The sequence below is a fragment of the Hemitrygon akajei genome, chromosome 23 (genome assembly GCF_048418815.1).
Source record: "Hemitrygon akajei chromosome 23, sHemAka1.3, whole genome shotgun sequence".
In the NCBI taxonomy this organism is placed as follows: domain Eukaryota; kingdom Metazoa; phylum Chordata; class Chondrichthyes; order Myliobatiformes; family Dasyatidae; genus Hemitrygon; species Hemitrygon akajei.
The window spans coordinates 66,764,242-66,786,107 of NC_133146.1; the positions used below are offsets into that span (position 1 = coordinate 66,764,242).

General features: G+C 45.8%; 2 protein-coding genes across 10 annotated transcripts in view; one reads left to right on the forward strand and one right to left on the reverse strand.

The window, feature by feature from the left end:
- sfxn4 (sideroflexin 4) overlaps positions 1-10,194 on the reverse strand; it is a 103,756-nt gene extending 93,562 nt beyond the window's left edge. For 2 of the 4 annotated variants that reach the window (XM_073027885.1, XM_073027883.1), the window contains exons 1-3: positions 9,951-10,074; positions 5,140-5,287; positions 4,968-5,033 (exon numbers count right to left, since the gene is read on the reverse strand). In XM_073027885.1, coding sequence (XP_072883986.1) covers positions 4,968-5,033; positions 5,140-5,241 — 168 coding nt within the window. In that variant the 5' untranslated portion in view covers positions 5,242-5,287; positions 9,951-10,074. Of the gene's footprint in view, positions 1-4,967; positions 5,034-5,139; positions 5,288-9,950 lie in introns of all 4 variants that reach the window. The other 2 variants (XR_012096149.1, XM_073027884.1) reach the window with 2 other exon arrangements.
- Positions 10,195-10,350: 156 nt separating this feature from the next.
- gpam (glycerol-3-phosphate acyltransferase, mitochondrial) overlaps positions 10,351-21,866 on the forward strand; it is a 165,907-nt gene continuing 154,391 nt past the window's right edge. For 2 of the 6 annotated variants that reach the window (XM_073027878.1, XM_073027881.1), the window contains exons 1-2: positions 10,351-10,573; positions 14,147-14,249. Coding sequence is in view for 1 of the 6 variants with exons in the window: in XM_073027877.1 (XP_072883978.1) it covers positions 11,847-11,872 (26 nt within the window). In the remaining 5 variants the exon portion in view is untranslated. Of the gene's footprint in view, positions 10,574-11,661; positions 11,873-14,146; positions 14,250-21,866 lie in introns of those variants that run through there. The other 4 variants (XM_073027880.1, XM_073027882.1, XM_073027879.1 and 1 more) reach the window with 3 other exon arrangements.

The window sequence follows — 21,866 nt, forward strand, 5'->3', positions numbered from 1 at the left end:
GTCACATTCTCAAAAAATTCAATTAGGCTCGTAATGCATGACCTGCGCTTGACAAAGCCATGCTATTCCGGATCATATTATACCTCTCTAAATGTTCTTAAATCCTGCCTCTCAGAATCTTCTCCATCAACTTACCAACCACTGAAGTAAGACTCACTAGTCTATAATTTCCTGGGCTATCTCTACTCCCTTTCTTGAATAAAGGAACAACATCCGCAACCCTCCAATCCTCTGGAACCTCTCCCATCCCCATTGATGATTCAAAGATCATCGCCAGAGGCTCAGCAATCTCCTCCTTGCCTCCCACAGTAGCCTGGGGTATATCTCTCCAGTCTTGGCCACTTATCCAAATTGATGCTTTCCAAAATCTCCAACACATCCTCCGTCTTAATATCTACATGCTCAAGCTTTTTAGTCTGCTGCAAGTTATCACTACAATTACCAAGATCCTTTTCCACGGTGAATACTGAAGTAAAATATTCATTAAGTACCTCTGCTTTTTCCTCCGGTTCCATACACACTTTCCCACTGTCACACTTGATAGGTCTATTCTTTCACGTCTTATCCTCTTGCTCCACATACTTGTAGAATGCCTTGGGGTTTTCCTTATTCTGCCTGCCAAGGCCTTCTCATGGCCCCTTCCGGCTCTCCTAATTTCCTTTGTATGTTCCTTCCTGTTAGCCTTATAATCTTCTAGCTCTCTAGCATTACCTAGATCTCTGAACCTTTTGTAAGCTTTTCTTTTCTTCTTGACTAGATTTATTACAGCCTTTGTACACCACGGTTCCTGTACCCTATCATAACCTCCCTGTCTCACTGGAACGTACCTATGCAGAACTCCACACAAATATCCCCTGAACATTTGCCACATTTCTTCCATACTTTTCCCTGAGAACATCTGTTCCCAATTTAAGCTTCCAATTTCCTGCCTAATAGCCTCATAATTCTCCTTACTCTAATTAAACGCTTTTCGAACTTGTCTGTTCCTATCTCTCTCCAATGCTATTGTAAAGGAGATAGAATTATGATCACTATCTCCAAAATGCTGTCCCACTGAGAGATCTGACACCTAACCAGGTACATTTCCCAATACCAAATCAAGTACAGTCTCTCCTCTTGAAGGCTTATCTACATATTGTGTCAAGAAACCTTCCTGAACACACCTAACAAACTCCATCCCATCTAAACCCCTCGGTCTAGGGAGATGCCAATCGATATTTGGGAAGCTGTAATCTCCCATCACGACAACTCTGTTATTATTACACCTTTCCAGGATCTGTTTCCCTATCTGCTCCTCAATATGTAGTGAGCTTCTCTCACCACACATTGCCTCTGTTTGTAAACCAGCTGCCTCATCTTCAGCACTATTATCCGCCTTCCCTATGATACTTCTTGAATTGAAATACAGGCAGCTCGAGACACTAGTCGCAGCATTTTCGACCCTTTGATTCCTAACTTAGGCTGAGGTCTCCCAACCTCTCCACAAACTGTTCTGGCACTCTGCTTCCCATCCCTCTGCAACTCTCATTTAAACTTCACTGTGTTATATAACAATACTATCCCACTAGGGTATTAGTCATGTTCCAGTTCAGGTACCACTGGCCAATGATCCAAAAAATCTTATGTCCTCCCTCCTGCACCAACACATTAGTTATGTATTAAACTGTATAATCTTCCTATTTCTAGCCTCACTTGCACATGCAGCAATCCTGAGATCACAACCCTTTTACTTAGCACCTAACTCCCTGAACTCCTTACGCAGAACCTCATCACTTGTCCAACCCATATCATTGGTACATACATAGACCACAACTTGCAGCTGTTCAATCTCTCACTTAAGAATGTTGAGGACTTGATCCAAGACCTAGACCATGGCACCCGGAAGGCAACAGGAATGAGGCCCAGTCTCATTCCCTAATAGCAGATACAGTATCACATGCTCTCTCATTGAGGTTTCTATGTACTGATGAAGGAAATATTTCCTGAACACATTTGATAAACTCTATCCCATCTAGACCTTCTACAGTATTGGTTTCCTGGTCAATGTTTGTTAAGTTAAAATCACTACTATAAAAACCTTATGCTTCTTTCAACAGTCTGTGATCTCTTTACAAAAATGTTTCTCTAAATCTCTATGATCATTGTTTGGTCTATAATATAAGCTCTGCTAATGTGGTCATACCTTTCTTATTTCTCAGTTCCACCTGTAACACCCCACTAGTCGAGTTTTCCAGTCTGTCCTGACCGAGCACTGCCGTGACATTTTCCAACTTCTAACGCCACCCTACCTCTTTTAATCCCTCCTGCTCTGTCATATCTAAAACAGAAGCCTGGAATATTGAATTGCCTGTCCTGCCCCTCCAAGCCTCACTAATGGCTACGACATCATAACTCCAGGTCACAATAAGAGAAAATCTACAGATGCTAGAAATCCGAGCAACACACACAAAATGCTGGAGGAACTCAGCAGGCCAGGCAGAATCTATGGCAAAGAGTACATCTGATGTTTTGGGCCAAGACCCTTCAGCAGTACTGGGAAAAAAAAAAGAGTAGATTTAAAAGGTGGGGAGGGAGAAACAACAGGCAACAGGTGAAACCAGGAGGGGAGGGGTGAAGTAAAGAGCTGGGAAGTTGATTAGAGAAAGAGATACAGGACTGGAGAAGGGGGAACTGATAGGAGAGTACAGAAGACTATGGAAGAAAGAAAGGTGGGAGGAGCACCAGAGGGAGGCGATGGACAGGCAAGGAGATAAGGTGAGAGAGGGAAAAGTGAATGGGAATGGTGAAGGGAGGGAGGGGCATTACCAGAAGTTTGATAAATCAATGTTCATTCTATCAAGTTGGAGGATACCCAGTCAGAATATAAAGGTGCTGTCACTCCACCCTAAGTGTGGCCTCATCATGACAATAGAAGAGGCCATGGATTGACATAGAAACGTAGAAAATAGGTGCAGGAGTAGGCCATTTGGCCCTTCGAGCCTGCACCACCATTCAGTATGATCATGGCTAATCATCCAACTCAGAACCCTGTACCTGCTTTCTCTCCATACCCCCTGATCCCTTTAGCCACAAGGGCCATATCTAACCTTCTCTTAAATATAGCCAATGAACCGGCCTCAACTTTTTCCTGTGGCAGAGAATTCCACAGATTCACCACTCTCTGTGTGAAGAAGTTTTTCCTCATCTCGGTCCTAAAAGGCTTCCCCTTTATTCTTAATCTGTGACCCCTCGTTCTGGACTTCCCCAACATCGGAAACAATCTTCCTGTATCTAGCCTGTCCAATCCCTTTAGAATTTTATACGTTTCAATAAGATCCCCCCTCAATCTTCTAAATTCCAGTGAGTATAAGCCTGGTCGATCCAGTCTTTCTTCATATGAAAGTCCTGCCATCCCATGAATCAATCTGGTGAACCTTCTTTGTACTCCCTCTATGGCAAGAATGTCTTTCCTCAGATTAGGGGACCAAAACTGCACACAATACTCTAACTAGCAACGCTACCCCACCTCCTTTTCTTTCCTGTCTATCCCTCCTGAATATTGAATATCCCTGGATGTTGAGCTCCTATCCTTGGTCACCCTGGAGCCATGTCTCTGTGATCCTAACTATATCATATTCATTAATAACTATCTGCACATTCAATTCATCCACCTTGTTACATCTTGACATTTCGGAGTGGGAATGGGAAGTGGAATTAAGATGGGTGATCACTAGGAGATCCCACTTCTTCTGGTGGACGAAGCATAGATGCTCAACGCAGCAGTCTCCCAATCTACACCGGGTCTCACCGATATACAGGAGGCCACACCAGGAGCACCAGACATAGTACCGTAACTACATGTTGATCCATGATCTGAGTATATCCGCCTTTCCTACATACCTCTTCCACTGAAATATACGCAGCTCAGGACACTAGTCGCACCATGCTCAACCTTTTGATTCCTGACTCAATCCAAGATGCTCTGGACCCTGACCCCTGGGAGGCAACATACCATCTGAGAATCTTGTTCTCATCCACAGAACCTCCTGTCCATTCCCCTAACTAATGAATCGCTTATCACCACAACAACTTAATTTATTTTTGCAAAGTCTACCTCATTTTTAATTTCAGTTCCATTTCTAATGGAACGTTTATTCTTGCACTCTAATGCATGGCAATCTCCCATGGTGATGTCAGATGCAATGCTCACAGTGAATGAGATGGAATATTCCTTAACAATGACAGGTGCAATTTCCCACCGATCAACCTACAAAAGGTTGGGGTATGTTTATTGTGGGCAGTCCCTTCAAGACCACTAAATTTAATCACGATTAGCACAACTCAGAAATTAATGTGATTGTTTGTTACTCATAACATTTGCTTAGATTTATCAGATCCAGATTAGAAATAGTCTCATTTCCTCATAAAAAAGTTGCTTTGAAATATGACATAAAGAAATTTTTATCTCATCACTTACCTCCTTAATCTATATGGGATGTTGCTGTGTTCAAAGGCAATTCCATACAGCACAATTGCATACATAAAATATAGAACAAAGAACAATAAAGGACAGTACAGGCCCTTTGGCCCACAAGGTTGTGCCAACCTTATAACCTACTCCAAGATCAATCTGATCCTTCCCTCCTACATAACACTCCATTTTTCTATCATCCACATGCCTACCTAAGAATTTCTTAAATGTTCTTAGTGTATCTGCCTCCACCACTCTGTGCAAAAAAAAACTGATCATCTCCTGTTATACTTTCCTCCAATCACTTTAATAAAATGTTTCCACCCTCCTTACATTAAAACTCACATCTTAAATGCTCTGGCCTACCTGGTGGAGTAAAAGGAAAATATGTAGATAATATAAATAATTATTTTTAAACACTAAGATCGATCTGTAAAAAGTTCACTGTACCATGGAAAACTCATTGCAAAGTTGCATGTAAAATTTGATTGTTGGCTTTAAATAAAATACTGCTTACATCTGATGCTAGTAATGTTGTAGGGTCCAGGATGTCCAGCCACTGAAGAATCCTGCAGAGGAAAGACTAAAGAACACAACAGTCAAACTAACAGAGCAAAGCAACATAAGCAAACATGTAATAATTAAATGATAAGTTGTTTATTAGTGTGGAAATTTAGAAGTTTCTTTACCTGATGCTGGAATATTTTTACAGCATGGGAAAGTCCAGGGTGGGATTTTGCAACAAGATTTTTTGTATTGTTGGACATGAATTTTATCAACCTTTTTTTCATTTTTATTGTCCTTATTTTTTGACTTTGGAGTTAGCAAAGTTCATTTCTTAAATTAAGAGAGAAGCTTGTGATTAAAGCAGCATTTAAACATATGTTTCTCTATGGTTATACTTAAATTCACTCAGGTAATTAACTGAAATTCCTTCAATAGCACCTCCCTCATAAAACCTCAGATACATAAAGAAGAAGCTGCTGCCAATTATCACCAGCATGTGTCACGAAATTTGTTAACTTATCAGCAGCAGTTCAATGCAATATGTAATATGGAAGAAAAAAAATAAGTAAATCAATTACAGTATACTTATATTGAATTGATTAAAAATCTTGCAAAAAAACAGAATACATATTAAAAAAGTGAGGTAGTGTGCAAAGGTTCAATGTCCACTTAGGAAAAGGATGGCAGAGGGGAAGAAGCTGTCCCTGAATTGCTCAGTGTGTGCCTTCAGGCTTTTGTATCTTCTACCTGACGGTAACAATGAGAAACGTCTTCACCATTGTTTTGGGAGATTTTAACAAGGCCAGTCTGAAAAAAATCACTAAGCAATTACCATCAACTTGCAATACCAGAGGAAACAACACCATTGCTACACCACCATCAAGTATGCCTGCCGGGTTATTCCACATCCTCACTTCGGGAAGTCTGATCACCTAGCTGTACTTCTAATCTCTGAGTATAGGCAGAAACTGAAGACTGCAGCACCAACAGTGAAGACAAAGAAGGTTTGGACAAGGGAAGCATAAGAGCACCTACAGGACTGCTTTCAACTGGTGGACTGGACTATATTCAGAGATTCATCTTTGGATCTGGTTGAGTATGCTACAGTTGTTACCGACTTCATTAAAACCTGTGTGGATGAGTGTGTGCCTACAAAGACTTACTGTACATTCCCAAACAAAAAGTCGTGGATGAACCAGGAGGTACACCGTCTGCTGAAGGCTAGATTTGTGGCATTCAAGTCTGGCAACCCAGGCCTGTACCAGGAAACCAGGTATGATTTGCGGAGGGCTATTTCAAGGGCAAGGAGACAATTTCAAAAAAGGTTGGAGGCGATATCAGATGCACAGCAACTCTGGCAGGGTCTGCAAGACATTACCTCCTACAAAGCGAAACCCAATAGAATGAATGGCAGCTTCACTACCAGATTACCTCAATGCCTTCTATGCACGCTTTGAAAGGGAGAACACAACTACAGCTGTGAAGATTCCTGCTGCACCTGATGATCCTGTGATCTCTGTCTCACAGAGGCCAATGTTAGACTGTCTTTAAAGAGGGAGAACCCTCGCAAGGCAGAAAGTCCCGATGGAGTACTGGTAAGGCTCTGAAAACCTCTGCCAACCAACTAGCGGGTGTATTCAAGGACATTTTCAACCTCTCACTACTACAGGCAGAAGTCCCCACTTGCTTCAAAAAGGCAACAGCGCCTAGAAGAATAATGTGGGCTGCCTTAATAACTATCGCCCAGTAGCACTCACATTGACAGTGATGAAATGCTTTGAGATGTTGGTTATGACTAGACTGAACTCCTGCCTCAGCAAGGACCTGGACCCATTGCAATTTGCCTATCGCCACAATAGGTCAATGGCAGATGCAATCTCAATGGCTCTCCACACAGCTTTAGACCACATAGACAACACAAACACCTACATCAGGATGCTGTTCATCCACTATAACTCAGCATTTAATACTATCATTCCCACAATCCTGATTGAGAAGTTGCAGAACCTGGACCTCTGTACCTCCCTCTGCAATTGGATCCTTGACTTCCTAACCGTAAGACCAGTCTGTGCGGATTGGTAATAACATATCCACCTCGTTGACAATCAACACCGGCGCACCTCAGTGGTGTGTGCTTAGCCCACTGCTCTACTCTCTGAATGCACACGACTGTGTGGCTACACATAGCTCAAATACCATCTACAAATTTACTAACAATGCAATCATTGTTAGTAGAATCTCAGGTGGTGCGAGAGGGCATACAGGAGTGAGATATGCCAACTAGTGGAGTGGTGCCGCAGCAATAACCTTGCACTCAATGTCAGTAAGACGAAAGAGCTGATTGTGGACTTCAGTAAGGGTAAGATGAAGGAGCACATACCAAATCTCAGAGAGGGATCAGAAGTGGAGAGAGTGTGCAGCTTCAGCTTCCTCGGTGTCAAGATCTCTGAGGATCTAACCTAGTCCCAACATATTGATGTAGTCATAAAGAAGGCAAGACAGTGGCTATACTTTATTAGGAGTTTGAAGAGATTTGGCATGTCAACAAATACACTCAAAAATTTCTATAGTTGTACTGTGGAGAGCATTCTGACAGGATGCATCACTGTCTATTATGGAGGGGCTACTGCACAGAACCGAAAGAAGCTGCAGAAGGTTGTAAATCTAGTCAGCTCCATCTTGGGAACCAGCCTACAAAGTACCCAGGACATCTTTAGGGAGCGGTGTCTCAGAAAGGCAACGTCCATTATTAAGGAGCTCCAGCACCCAGGCATGCCCTTTTCTCACTGTTACCATCAGGTAGGAGATACAGAAGCCTAAAGGCACACACTCAGCGATTCAGGAACAGTTCCTTACCCTCTGCCATCTGATTCCTAAATGAACATTGAAGCTTTGGACACTACCTCACTTTTTAAAAAAAATACAGTATTTCTGTTTCTGCACATTTTAAAAAATCTATTCAATATACGTAATAGTTTATTTATTTATTTTTTCTCTCTCTCTGTTAGATTATACATTGCACTGAACTGCTGCTGCTAAGTTAACAAATTTCATGTCACATGCCGATGATAATAAACCTGATTCTGATTCTGCCCTGGGTGCTGGAGATCCTTAAAATAGATGCTGCCTTTCTGAGACACTGCTTCTTGAAGATGTCCTGGGTATTCTGTAGGCTAGTACCCAAAATTTACAACCCTCTGCAGCTTCTTTTGGCCCTGTTTCACCTTAGATGGTTGAAGAAGTTTGGTATGGGCCCATAAATCCTAAGAACTTTCTACAGGGGCACTATTGAGAGCATCCTGACTGGCTACATCATTGCCTGGTATGGGAACTGTACCTCTCTTAATCGCAGGACTCTGCAGAGAATGGTGCGGACAGCCCAGCGCATCTGTAGTTGTGAACTTCCCATGATTCAGGACAATTACAAGGAAAGACCGATTAATTCACACTGATTTGAGTGTACTCTGTTACATTGACTGTTTTATTTATTATAAATTACTATAATTGCACATTTAAATGGAGATGTAACGTAAAGATTTTTACTCCTCATGTATGTGTAGGATGTAAGAAATAAAGTCAATTATATTCAATTATGCAGTAGCTCCCCCCACCCCCATACCAATCAGTGATACAGCCTGTCAGAATGCTCTCCATGGTACATTTATATAAGTTTTTTTTTGTTTTTGTTTTTTTTTGGTAGCAATTACATTTTATTCAGCATTTTTATTGAAATACCTGATTTTAACTCAATGCACTGTGTAATGTTTGACCTGTATAAACAGTATGCAAGACAAGCTTTTCACCATATCTTAGTACATTTGACAATTTATATATCGGTAAGTTTTTGAGTGTATTTGTTGACATGACAAATCTCTTCAAATTCCCAATGAAGTATAGCCGCTGTCTTGCCTTCTTTATAACTGCTTCGATATGTTGGGACCAGGTTAGATACTCAGAGATCTTGACACCCAGGAATTTGAAACTATTCATTCTCTCCACTTCTGATCCCTCTATGAGGTTTGGTATGTGTTCCTTCGTCTTATCCTTCTTGAAGTCTACAATATGCTCTTTCCTCTTACTAACATTGAGTACCAGGTTGTTACAGTGACCTCTCGTCTCCATCTGAGATTCTATCAACAATGGTTGTATCATCAGCAAATTTATAGATGGTATTTGAGCTATGCCTAGCTACACAGTCATAGTTATAGAGACAGTAGAGCCGTGGGCTAAGCACACACCCGAGGTGCACCGGTGTTGATCGTCAGCGAGGAGGAAATGTTATCTCCAATCTGTACAGATTGTGGTCTTCCGGTTAGGAAGTTAAGGATCCAATTGCAGAGGGAGGTACAGAGGCCCAGGTTCTGTAACTTCTCAATCAGGATTGTGGAAATATTTTAAAATATATATTATTTCTGGCTTTTTTGCACGATTTTCAATCTAATCTGAACTATAGCAGTCACCTGAAGCCTTTGGAAAGACGACTCCAATATTGCCCTCTAGATTCACAGTGTTAAGAAAATTCTTATCAGAGTTCTCTCCCAAGCCAACATTCCCAGCTCTGAAATCCTAGTTGGATCTGTTGGGCATCATCCACCCAACACCTCCACACTGATTCATAGGAATTTCTAGCCTACTGCTGTTTAAATTTGAGAAAAAGCATTTAGGAAATATTCCGGATTTCAAGGTGAAAACCGTGTTATGTGATGGCAGGAGTGCGCCACCTCACAAACGCCCCAATCTCCCACCCCATCAGCAGAAAGTCTGTCACATGTGAGCCTCTTGAGTCGTCGCAGAACCCAGAAACTACCCTAGGTCTCCAGGGCCTGCTCTGGCGGATGCTGCTAAGTTTAGAAGGCAAAGTTCTTTGCATTGAAAGACAATGAGCAAGACCCACAGGACGTAGGATGGAGTAATAGCGCTATAAATAGATCCGATAAGCACAAATGGCTAAATACAAGTTACGATTCTGCCATCTTAAATCTTAATTGAATACCTGCTCATGCCTCCTCCATTGATTGACACTCGGTTCCATTGCATCCTGAAGAAATCAGCACTTGACCTTAGCTGTGCCCACCCGGATTGATTTGTTTGCGGACCATAAGCAGTGGGGACAGAATTCCAGGTGGTACCAGAGAGCAGGGTTCTGTTCCTCCGGCCTCAGAATAGACGCTGGCACAATGATACGGTCTCCTGTTGTGTAACAGCAGATATAAATGTATGCACAATATAAAAGATAAATAAAGTACAGAAAGACAAATGATTCCTATTCGCCACAGCTCGGCTGGAAAGAATTTATGCCTCTGAATGAGACCAGGGCGCCACCACGCGGCCCGGAGGAGGGATTATGGCGATGACTGCTGTCGGGAGCAGCGATCATTCCAAGGTGAGGAAGGTGGGGTGCGGTGTGGTCTGGGTTCAGTTCTACAGTTAACTGGACGCTGAGGAGGGGCGCCACCGTGCGGCTGGGAGGAGAGGTGCAGCGCCACCCTCATGCAGAACGGCGTGGGAGTTCGATGTGCCGGCGGTTGTTGTGAACGAGCGTTTGTAGGAGTCCATTGTCGTCAGCGATGCGAAGGTATTGCGGTATCGGCACCGATTGATTCAACATGTCTTGAGGTAGGTCGTCGAGTGGGTGTCACATGGTCAGACGGTCCGGGAGTCCCCGGCCCTCAGTCTTTGGTTCCCACCCTGTGGCCGGCCTGTCGTATTGATGGAGGCGCGGGCCATTCTCAGAGCAACTTGCCAGGACAAAGATAAAAATTCAATTCCCCCCCCAAAAAAAACAAATTAGGCTAGACTGCACCAGACTAGGAAAGAGGAGAGACCCCCGATATCAATAACAGTGATTGGAGAGAGGAAGGACCGCCTCGGGAGGGCGGGGAAAGTGTGGAGGTCGCACTGGGGAGAGGGGGGAAGTGTGTGTGGTGGGGTCACTCCGGGAAGAGGGGCAAGTGCGGGGGGGCTCACTTCGGGGAGAGGGGGAAGTGTGGGTGGGGATCACTCTGCGGAGAGGGGGATGTGTGTGTGGGGGGGCGTCACTGGGGAGGGGGGAAGTGTGCGTGTGGGGGGTCACTGGGGAGAGGGGGAAGTGTGTGTGTGGGCGGTCACTCTGGGGAGAGGGGGAAGTGTGTGTGGTGGGGTCACTCCGGGAAGAGGGGCAAGTGCGGGGGGGCTCACTTCGGGGAGAGGGGGAAGTGTGGGTGGGGATCACTCTGCGGAGAGGGGGATGTGTGTGTGTGGGGGGGGGTGTCACTGGGGAGAGGGGGAAGTGTGGGTAGGGATCACTCTGCGGAGAGGGGGATGTGTGTGTGTGGGGGGGGTGTCACTGGGGAGAGGGGGAAGTGTGCGTGTGGGGGGTCACTCTGCGGAGAGGGGGATGTGTGTGTGGGGGGGGTGTCACTGGGGAGAGGGGGAAGTGTGCGTGTGGGGGGTCACTGGGGAGAGGGGGAAGTGTGTGTGTGGGCGGTCACTCTGGGGAGAGGGGGAAGTGTGTGTGGGGGTTATTCACTCCTGGAGAGGGGGATGTGTGTGGGGGTTATTCACTCCTGGAGAGGGGGATGTGTGTAGGGTGTTCATCCTGGGGAGAGACAGATGTGTGGGAGGGGTCCACATTGTGAAGGGCAGGGTGGGAGAGTGAGAGTGCAATGAAGGTGAGCAGTCTCCTTGGGTTGGGGGGGGGGGGAGAGAGTGTCAGATCCCTTAGACTATCCCTTAGTTGATAGTTTCCTGATCATCCAGGGCATCAAAGGATCCTGTTAAATCCCATCAAAGGTTAATTGGGATCCGGGATCAGCCATTATGAAATGGCGGAGCAGACTGAATGGCCTAATTCTGCTCCAATGTTTTATGGTCTGACACCACCCAAGACAAGCAGAATCTGTGTTTCTGAATGCCACTGAGGGAATTGGAGAGAAGGTGAGTCTGATACCATCAGTGGTGGGAAGAGGACTGGGTGATCCCTCAGAATTGAAGGCATTGAAGTTGATCACAAATGATAAGGGAGACACTGATTTGCAGATGAGAGGGTTTAAAACACCATAGCTATTGAGAAAGGTGCCCAGAACAGGGAAATGAGGCTACTGGTAATGGTGGAGGGTTAGAATAGCAACAGTTCTGGGGTGAGAGGGACCACAGTGAAGGAAATGATGGAAAAGAATCACATTACAGATCATTCTCAGGAACAGGAAAGGGGATAAAAGTAAGGACCTCAAGTTATTGACATAGAATAAAAGGAGAAATCAAAAAAGGAGCTCAGACTTCAGATTTGTAACATTTAATATTAGACAGTGATTATTCAGTAGTATCAAAAGTTGAGTTTATTGTCATGTTGCACAGGTACAATGAAAATCTTACTTCCAACGGCATCACAAGCACAAACAACAGAAACATTCACAAGAAAAATGCAAACGTATTATACAAGGAAGAATACAATTAGAACTAAAATGTGTATGTAGTGTAAAGTGGTCATTATGTTGCCATACTGAGGTAGTGCTTAGGGTTCTATAGATCGGTTCATGAACTAGTGAAGAATAGTTCAAGAAAAAAAATCACTGTCATGTCCTTTTAATCAAGTATTACTGATGTTTTTAGTTGCTTCAGGCTTGTGTACCTCTTGCCCAATAGTAACTGAGAAGATGGCATGATCTGAATAGTGGGGATCCTTAATGGATGTTGCCTTCTTGAGGCATTACTTTATGTATGTAGATACAACTAGTAATGGGGAGCGATGTGCCTGTGATGTATTGAACTGAGTCTACTACTCCACAGCTTTTTGTAGTGGGGAGGGATGTGCCTGTGACGTATTAGTCTGAGTCTACTACTCTCTACAGCTCCTGTATATTCAATTTATTTGAAACCATTTAAAAACTCAACAATGTAAACTCAGGTTGTAATATTTTTTCAAAAAAGCTGAGTATTTTCCAAGTTTTTAACCCAAGGAGAATATTTTTTTAAAACTTGAAACTCACGTAAAATGATTGATGTTGCTTTGATTGTGAACTTTCAACTGCACTTGATTTGGAGACATAGTAACATTAACAGCAACCATGGATTTCCCTATTTAACCAAACATTGATTTATTTTATGTATTTAAAGATACGCACAGAATGGGCTGTTCTGGCCCAGCAACCCCCATCAACCTTGATTTAATCCAACCTAATCATGGGATAATTTACCAAATAACCTCCTAACTGGTGCATCTTTGAACTATGGGAGGAAACTGGAGCAGCTGGAGAAAACCCAAGCTTTCCAGAGGGAGGATACCTTACAGAGAATGCCAGGGTTGAACTCCCAACTTCACCACCCCGAGCTGTAATAACATCATGCTTACTTGCGCTTACTCCAGAAGTTACTTATACAGGATCACACTGTCATTATAACCACAAATTAGCCATTTTTAAATATATTTTCAGTGGAAAATAAGCTATATGGCTTAGCTGTACGATTTGCTGCTTTTAAAAATGATGCTTTTTATAATGTTTTGAAATTCTAGCAGAAGTTGCACAGAATTGTGCAGATTTGTGACTCACTGCCAGATCTGGTTTGGCACTTCCTGAGAAGAATTTGGAATACTTTAAACTTCAGAGAATTGCTTGGGTTTCTTTGTATGCAAGATGATGAGATCGGAGGACCTTGTGTTACTGTTATCTCAGTGGCATTCTATGCGAATAATTCAGTGCATTATTTGAATCACATGAATAGAACGTCTCTTGAATTAACTTTATTACTTACATCTTTCAAATACATGAGGGCTAAAAATCTTTATGTTGTGTCTCCATTCAAATGTGCAATTATAGTAATTTATAATAAATATTATGTACTACAGGATGGTCGATATAGAAATAGAGTAGCATCAGCATGAATTAAGCGGTCTGATGACCTGATGGAAGAAGCTGTCCTGGAACGTGTTGATCCTATAAGTTAGCACTAAAAACAATTCATTCATTGTTGGACCTGCATCCTGTTTACACTCTAAATAAAATTGACTGTTGTATCCAATGAATCTGGTTCTGCAGTGTCGCATATTTTATATCACTGATCTTTTTAGTTAGGGTAGTCCACTGTGAAGGTTAAAAATATGAAACATTTCAAATAGGTTTGCCTGCATTTTTATAATACAGTACGTTTATGAATATAAAAGAGCTTTTAAGGTGGTGCCCTTTCAACATCAGTTCCTTGTTTGTATTGCAGTGAAAAGTGACAGGGCGTTGTGCCTGAGGGGAAGAAAGAAATGCCACTCTGAAATTTCCCAAGGACTCAATACCAAGGCAGATTTGAAAGAAGATACAGGCAGGTAATGGAAGGGGCGGGTTTGGTGGAAAAAGAGGAAAAGACAGGAGGATGGGATTGAGAGGGATAGTAAATCAGCCACAATGGAATGGTGGGGCAGATAATGGGCCAATTAGCCTAATTATGTCCCTATGTGTTATGAAAACTTGATAGAAGATGAATGGGGCTAAGATCAGAGTTCCAGAGTACAAGGACTTGCTGGTTAAGGGCTGCACCCCTCCCTGAAAATGGGGAAGATTGGTAAAGATTCCTAATGAAATATTCGAAACTAGAAGGTAAATCATTTGGAATTTAATTTCCTTTTATTTCTCTGAACATTTTGAATATGTTACTGGACAGAGCAAAATCATATTGTGCTACTGTAGCAATGTGCTACACACAGAGCTAGAAATAACGACACACAGTCTGTAAGTTGCACTCGAGACTGGTTTATTTAAACTTCGCGGCACTGGCTTTTACACAGTTCCGATCCCGCCCTCTCAGGGCGGAAATGACGTCAGAGGTGCATAACAAAAGTCTCTTCCCGTGCGTTGGCTTTCTCCCCTTGCTGGTGAAGAAGAAGGCCCAGTGCCATTTTGGGGCTGGCCTCCCTGCCAATGCGTGCGCCATTTTGTGAGCCGGTTCACCTGCGTAGGAAGTGGGTCACCACATAACCCCCACCCCCCCCCCCGAGCCAGCGATACACCCCCCAATGTCCACAGTCTGGATCAGTCTCTGTTCGGGCAGTCTGCCTCTGCGCCGCGATGCCTGAACCTCGACCGGCCGCGCCAAGTCCACGTGGGCCGGTTTGAGTCGGTCCACCGTGAAAACCTCCACTTTCCCCCCCAACGTCCAGAAGGTACGTGGACCCATTGTTCCTGATCACCTTGAACAGCCCCTCGTACGGCCACTGTAGCAGTGCCCGGTGTGCGCCCTTTTGTACAGATACAAACTTACAGTTCTGCAGGTCTTTGGGTACCCAGGTCAGGATCTGTCCGTGCTGTGAAGTCGGTATAGAGGCCAGTTTGTTGAGCCTTTCGCATAGTCTGTCCAGGACTGCTGCGGGTTCTTCCTCTTGCCCCCTTGGGGCTTGTATGAACTCTCCTGGGACAACCGGGGTGTGCCGTACACCAGCTCGGCCGATGAGGTGTGCAGATCCTCTTTGAGCGCTGTGCAGATTCCAAGCAGGACCCAGGGAAGCTCGTCCACCCAGTTAGGCCCTTTCAGGCGGGCCATGAGAGCCGACTTCAAGTGACGGTGGAAGCGTTCCACTGGTCCGTTCGACTGTGGGTGGTAGGCTGTTGTGTGGTGTAGCTGTGTTCCCAACAGGCTGGCCACAGCCAACCACAGGCTAGAGGTGAACTGGGCGCCTCTGTCGGAGGTAAAGTGGGCCGGTATCCCAAAGCGTGCTACCCAGGTTACAATCAGCACTCGGGCGCAGGAATTGGCGGTGGTGTCGGTGAGCGGGACTGCCTCTGGCCATCTCGTGAACTGGTCTACCATAGTTAGGAGGTACCGCGCTCCTCGCGACACTGGCAGGGGCCCCACAATATCCACATGAATGTTGTCGAACCTCTGGCAGGTGGGTTCGAACTGCTGCGGCGGGGCTTTGGTGTGCCGCTGCACCTTGGCTGTCTGGCACTGCGTGCACGTTTTGGCTCATTCGCTGACCTGTTTGTGAAGTCTGTGCCACACGAACTTGCTGGAGACCAGCCGGACGGTTGTCCTGATAGATGGGTGCGCCAAGCCGTGACTGGAGTTGAAAACGCGCCGCCACCAGGCTCACAGGACGGTGGGGCGAGGTTGACCGGTAGCCAAGTCTCACAGCAGGGTCGTCTCACCAGGGCCTACGTGGAACTCTTGCAGCTGCAAACCCAAGACTGCTGTCCTGTAGTTGGGCATCTCGTCATCTGCCTGCTCCGCCTCCGCCAGTGCTACATAGTCCACGCCCAGGGACAGGGCCTGGATAGCTGGTCTGGAGAGTGCGTCCTTTCCCAAGACCTGCTGGATGTCTGTCATGTACTCAGAGATGTAGGACAGATGTCGCTGCTGGCGGGCCAACCAGGAATCTGACGTCTTCATGAACGCGAAGGTCAACGGTTTGTGGTCCGTGAATGTGGTGAACGGCCTGCCTTCTAAGAAGTACCTGAAATACCGGATTGCCAGATATAGTGCCAACAGCTCCCGGTCGAAGGCACTGTACTTGAGTTTGGGTGGCCGTAGGTGCCTGCTGAAGAATGCCAGGGGTTGCCAGCGCCCCTTGATGAGTCGCTCCGGCACCCTACTGACTGCTGTGTTGGATGCATCCACTGTGAGGGCGATTGGAACATCCGTTCTGGGGTGCATCAGCATTGCAGCGTCTGCCAAGGCTTCCTTGGTTTTAACAAAAGTGGCTGCGGCCTCTTCATCCCAAGTAATGTCCTTGCCTTTACCCAACATCAGGGTGAACAAAGGGCGCATGATACAAGCTGCTGAGGGGAGGAAGTGGTGGTAGAAGTTCACCATACCAACAAACTCCTGCAGGCCTTTGACTGTGTTGGGCCGGGCAAAGTGGCGGATTGTGTCTACCTTGACGGGCAGAGGTGTTGCCCCATCTTTAGTAATCCTGTGGCCCAGGAAGTCGATGGTGTCGAGTCCAAACTGGCATTTGGCCAGGTTGATCGTGAGGCCAAAATCACTCAGGCGGGAGTAGAGCTGGCGGAGGTGGGGCAGATGCTCCTGCCGGCTATGAGGATGTCATCCAAATAGATGAACGCAAAGTCCAGGTCGCGTCCCACCATATCCGTTAGCCGCTGGAACATCTGTGCGGCATTCTTCAGGCCGAACGGTATTCGGAGGAATTCGAACAGGCCAAACGGGGTGATGAGTGCTGTTTTGGGGATGTCTTCAGGGTGTACTGGGATTTGATGGTATCCCCAGACGAGGTCTACTTTGGAAAAGATGCTTGCCCCCTGCAGGTTTACAGCAAAGTCCTGTATGTGCGGCATGAGGTAGCAGTCAGGAGTTGTAGCCTCGTTCAGTCTGCGGTAGTCGCCACATGGTCTCCAGCCCCCGGCTGCTTTGGGCACCATGTGCATGGGGGAGGCCCATGGGCTGTCGGACCGCCGTATGATCCCCAATTCTTCCATCCTCTTGAACTCCTCCTTTGCCAGGCGGAGCTTGTCCGGGGGGAGCCTTCATGCGTGGGCGTGGAGGGGTGGTCCCTGGGTCGGAATGTGGTGCTGTACTCCGTGTCGGGGCATGGCTGCCGTGAACTGATGGAAAGTCTGCCAGGATTCTGGTGAATTCATTGTCAGACAGCGTGATGGAGTCCAGGTGTGGGGCCGGCAACTTGGCTTCACCCGGGGGAACGTCTGGAAAGTCTTGGCATGGACCAGTCTTTTCCCTTGCAAGTCAACCAGCAGGCTGTGAGCTCACAAGAAGTCCGCTCCCAGGAGTGGTTGGGCCACGGCGGCCAGTGTGGTCGCATGTGAACCGGCTGGCAGCGAACTGCAGCTGCACTCTGCGGGTGCCATAGGTCCGTATCGTGCTGCTGTTTGCGGCCCTCAGGGTGGGTCCTGGCTCCCTGTTGCAGGTGTCATACCCCGTCAGGGGTAAGACGCTGATTTCCGCTCTGGTGTTGACCAAGAAGCGGCGTCCAGACTGTTTGTCCCAGACGTACAAGAGGCTGTCCTGGTGGCCAGCCGCTGTAGCCATTAGCGGCAGCTGGCCCTGGCGTTTCCTGGGAATTTGCAGGGTGGGCTACAACGGCGGGCTTCTGTGCCCCACCACTGGTGGTAGAAACACCACTGTTCATTCCTCACTCCTGCCTCTGGGTTGTGTGCGCTCCGTTGCCGGGTCTGGTCTGGCCTGCTGTTGGGCGTGTGGCTTGGTAATCTGTCCGATGGACACCCCGCTCTCCCTCTTGGCTTTCCACAGCACGTCTATCCAGGCCGCCACCTTCCGAGGGTCACTGAAATCTGTGTCGGCCAGCAGCAGATGTATGTCCTCAGGCAGTTGCTCTAGGAATGCCTGCTGAAACATGAGGCAGGGATTATGTCCTTCAGCCAGGGCCAGCATCTCGTTCACTAATGCTGACGGCGGCCTGTCTCCCAAACCGTCCAGGTGCAGCAAGCGGGCACCTCGCTCACGCCATGAGAGGCCAAAGGTCCTTATGAGCAGAGCTTCGAATGCTGCATATTTGCCTTCTTCCAGGGGTGACTGTATGAAATCCTCAACCTGCGCAGCTGTCTCCTGGTCAAGTGAGCTCACCACATAATACCGTAGATTCCGGACTACAGAGCGCACCTGATTATTAGCCGCAGGCTCTAATTTTAGAAATAAAATCAATTTTTTAATTGTAAAGGCCGCACCGGATTTTAGGCCGCACCGCTACTTTTAAATATACATACGTATCGGTAACACAAATTACGTTGCATATACTTTTTTACTGAACAGCACGAACAACATTCCAATATCTCCTAGCGACTGGTAAAAATATATATATTGCAGCCTACCAGGAAAAGTTATTGATCGACTTTAACTTAAAAGCAGCGTTTTCGATCGGGTCTAATCGGGTCTGACGCTTGCGCAATGCGATCGGGTCTAATCGGGTCTGACGCTTGCGCATTGCGATCGGGTCTAATCGGGTCTGACACGCTTGCGCAATGCGATCGGGTCTAATCGGGTCTGACGCTTGCGCAATGCGATCGGGTCTAATCGGGTCTGACGCTTGCGCATTGCGATCGGGTCTAATCGGGTCTGACACGCTTGCGCAATGCGATCGGGTCTAATCGGGTCTGACGCTTGCGCATTGCGATCGGGTCTAATCGGGTCTGACACGCTTGCGCAATGCGATCGGGTCTAATCGGGTCTGACGCGCTTGCGCAATGCGCTCGGGTCTAATCGGGTCTGACGCTTGCGCATTGCGATCGGGTCTAATCGGGTCTGACGCTTGCGCAATGCGCTCGGGTCTAATCGGGTCTGACGCTTGCGCATTGCGATCGGGTCTAATCGGGTCTGACGCGCTCGGGTCTTGCTTCGAGTATTTTCCATATTGATGAGGGTGAGTACAAATGACTGATTTACAATAATTTAATTGTGAAAGTGCGCTTGATTTATCGTACAATTTCATTGGACCTCTGTGAACTACTCATCAATTTTATTGGTCTACTGTTACGAGGCAAAATGTTTACGAGGCGGCATGAAAAAAAAACCATGTATTAGCCGCTCTGGATTATAGGCCGCAGAGTTCAAAGCTGTTCAAAATGTGGGGAAAAAGTAGCGGCTTATAATCCGGAATCTACGGTAGTAATGTGTGGAATCAGAAGTTATCTGCCGAATCTGGAACTGGGCTTCTGCTTGGTCAAACCACACACGTGGTTGCAGTGTCCAGAAAGTTGGCAGTTTTAGCGAAACTGCGTGAACAGATGAAGAGTCGATCATCTTTGGTCTAAATCCCGTTTGGACTGTCAGGGTCACCAGTGTAGCGATGTGCTACACACAAAGCTGGAAATAACGACACACAGTCTGTAAGTTGCACTTGAGACTAGTTTATTCAAACTTCGCAGCACTGGCTTTTACACAGTTCCGATCCCGCCCTCTCCGGGCGGAAATGACGTCAGAGGTGCATTACAAAAGTCTCTTCCTGCATGCGGGCTTTCTCCCCTTGCTGGTGAAGAAGAAGGCCCAGCGCCATTTTGGGGCTGGCCTCTCTGCCGACGTGTGTGCCATTTTGTGAGCTGGGTCGCCCCACTACAACAAAGCTGCAATGCTCCATGACCCAGTTTCTTGTCACAGGCTGTAAACTTATTTATATCTGAAACAACGTGTGTTATGGAAATCACACTAGATTCACAAATTGGTGCTGGAATGTGAATGGCCCTCAAGTGAATGGCCAAGTCAGTGTGTTCAAAATGTTCCAAGGTTTGAATCCTGTTTGTTAATCTCCTTTGCAGTGGGTTTGGAAAGTCGATGGAGAGCTGGTATGTACACCAGTATCTGGGACTTTTTATTCCAAAAAGTAGATTAGCTTTATTTGTCACATGTACATCAAAACATACATGAATTTCATAAATTATATCAAATCAGTGAGTTATACAATATGAAAACTTACATTGTCTTCAATCACTATACCAAGCTTATCTGTAGAGTTACTTGTAATATTTACAATATGTCAATTTTCAGTCCCAGGCATTGTTGGTAGTGATTTTGAGAGGTTATTACACCAGGTGCAGCCCTTCCAGTGACAGGAGAGCCCTGGTCAATGGTGTTTCTGCTTAAAGAGCCTTTACCGCAGCTGCAGCAAGTTTCAAAACATCTCTCTGCATTTAGGTCCGCAACTAGGTGAAACCTCTTTCACCGAGCTGGTAATTATCCAAAAACAGTTAGTGTTTACCCCGGGTACAGCTGACTGGGGGAACCTCAACAAAGATCAAATTGTCCCTTCCTAGACCCTGACAAACACAGTCCTTGAGGTAGACTGAATTATTCATACCGCAGCCATCTCAAGAGCATCTTAAAAATTAAAAAATAAGCTTTCTTTGTCGTTTGTACATTGAAATGTACAATGAAGTGTATTGTTTACATCAATGACCAACCCAGTCTGCAAACTTCTCACAGACAGCAGCAGGAATTGAACCCAGTGGCTGGCGCTTTCAAGCATTACACAAGTCACTATGCTGCCATGTCACCTGTATCTTGCAGTAAGATTGACACTTCAGCTGTGCACAAAACATCTGATAGGGAGATCATTTCTTAACAAACATGTAAGACATTGATCCTTATAAGTTCTGGGGATGAAACTTTCTACCATTTGTCTAACTAACAGACTGCTCGTGCAACAGTTCAATAGTCTCCTTCTCTTGCTGGCCTTAAAGGACATTGGGATTTGGACTATGGGATTAATGGATTTGTGGTTAAATTTGCTGATAGGTGGAGGAGCAGGTAGTGTTGGGGAAGCAGAGAGCCTGCAGAGAGACTTAGATAGTTTAGGGGAATGGGCAAAGAAATGGCAAATGAAATATAATGTTGGAAAGTATATGGTCATGCACTTTGGTGGAAGAAATAAATTATTTAGATGGGGAGAGAATTCAAAATGCAGAGATGCAAAGGGGCTTGGGAGTCCTTGTGCAGGATACCCTGAAGGTTAACCTTCAGGTGAAGAAGGCGAATACAGTGTTGGCATTCATTTCTAGAGGTATAGAATATAAGAGCAGGGATGTGATGTTGAGGCTCTATAAGGCACTCGTGAGACCACACTTGGAGTATTGTATACTGTTTTGGACTCCTTATTTTAGAACGGATGTACTGACTTTTGAAAGGGTTCAAAGAAGATTCATGAGAATGATTCCAGGAATGAAAGGGTTACTGTATGAGGAATGTCTGGAGCTCTTGGGCTGTATTCCCTGGAGTTCAGGAGAATGAGGGGGGATCTCATAGAAACATTCCAAATGTTAAAATGCCTGAACAGATTAGATATGGCAAAGTTATTTCCCATGGTAGGGGAGTCTAGGACTAGAGGGTACGAGTTCAAGATTGAAGGGCGTCCATTTAGAATAGAGGTGTGGAGAAATTACTTTAATCAGGGGGTGGTAAATCTGTGGAATTTATTGCCACGAGCAGCTGTGGAGGCCAAGTCATAAGGTGCATTTAAGGCAGAGAT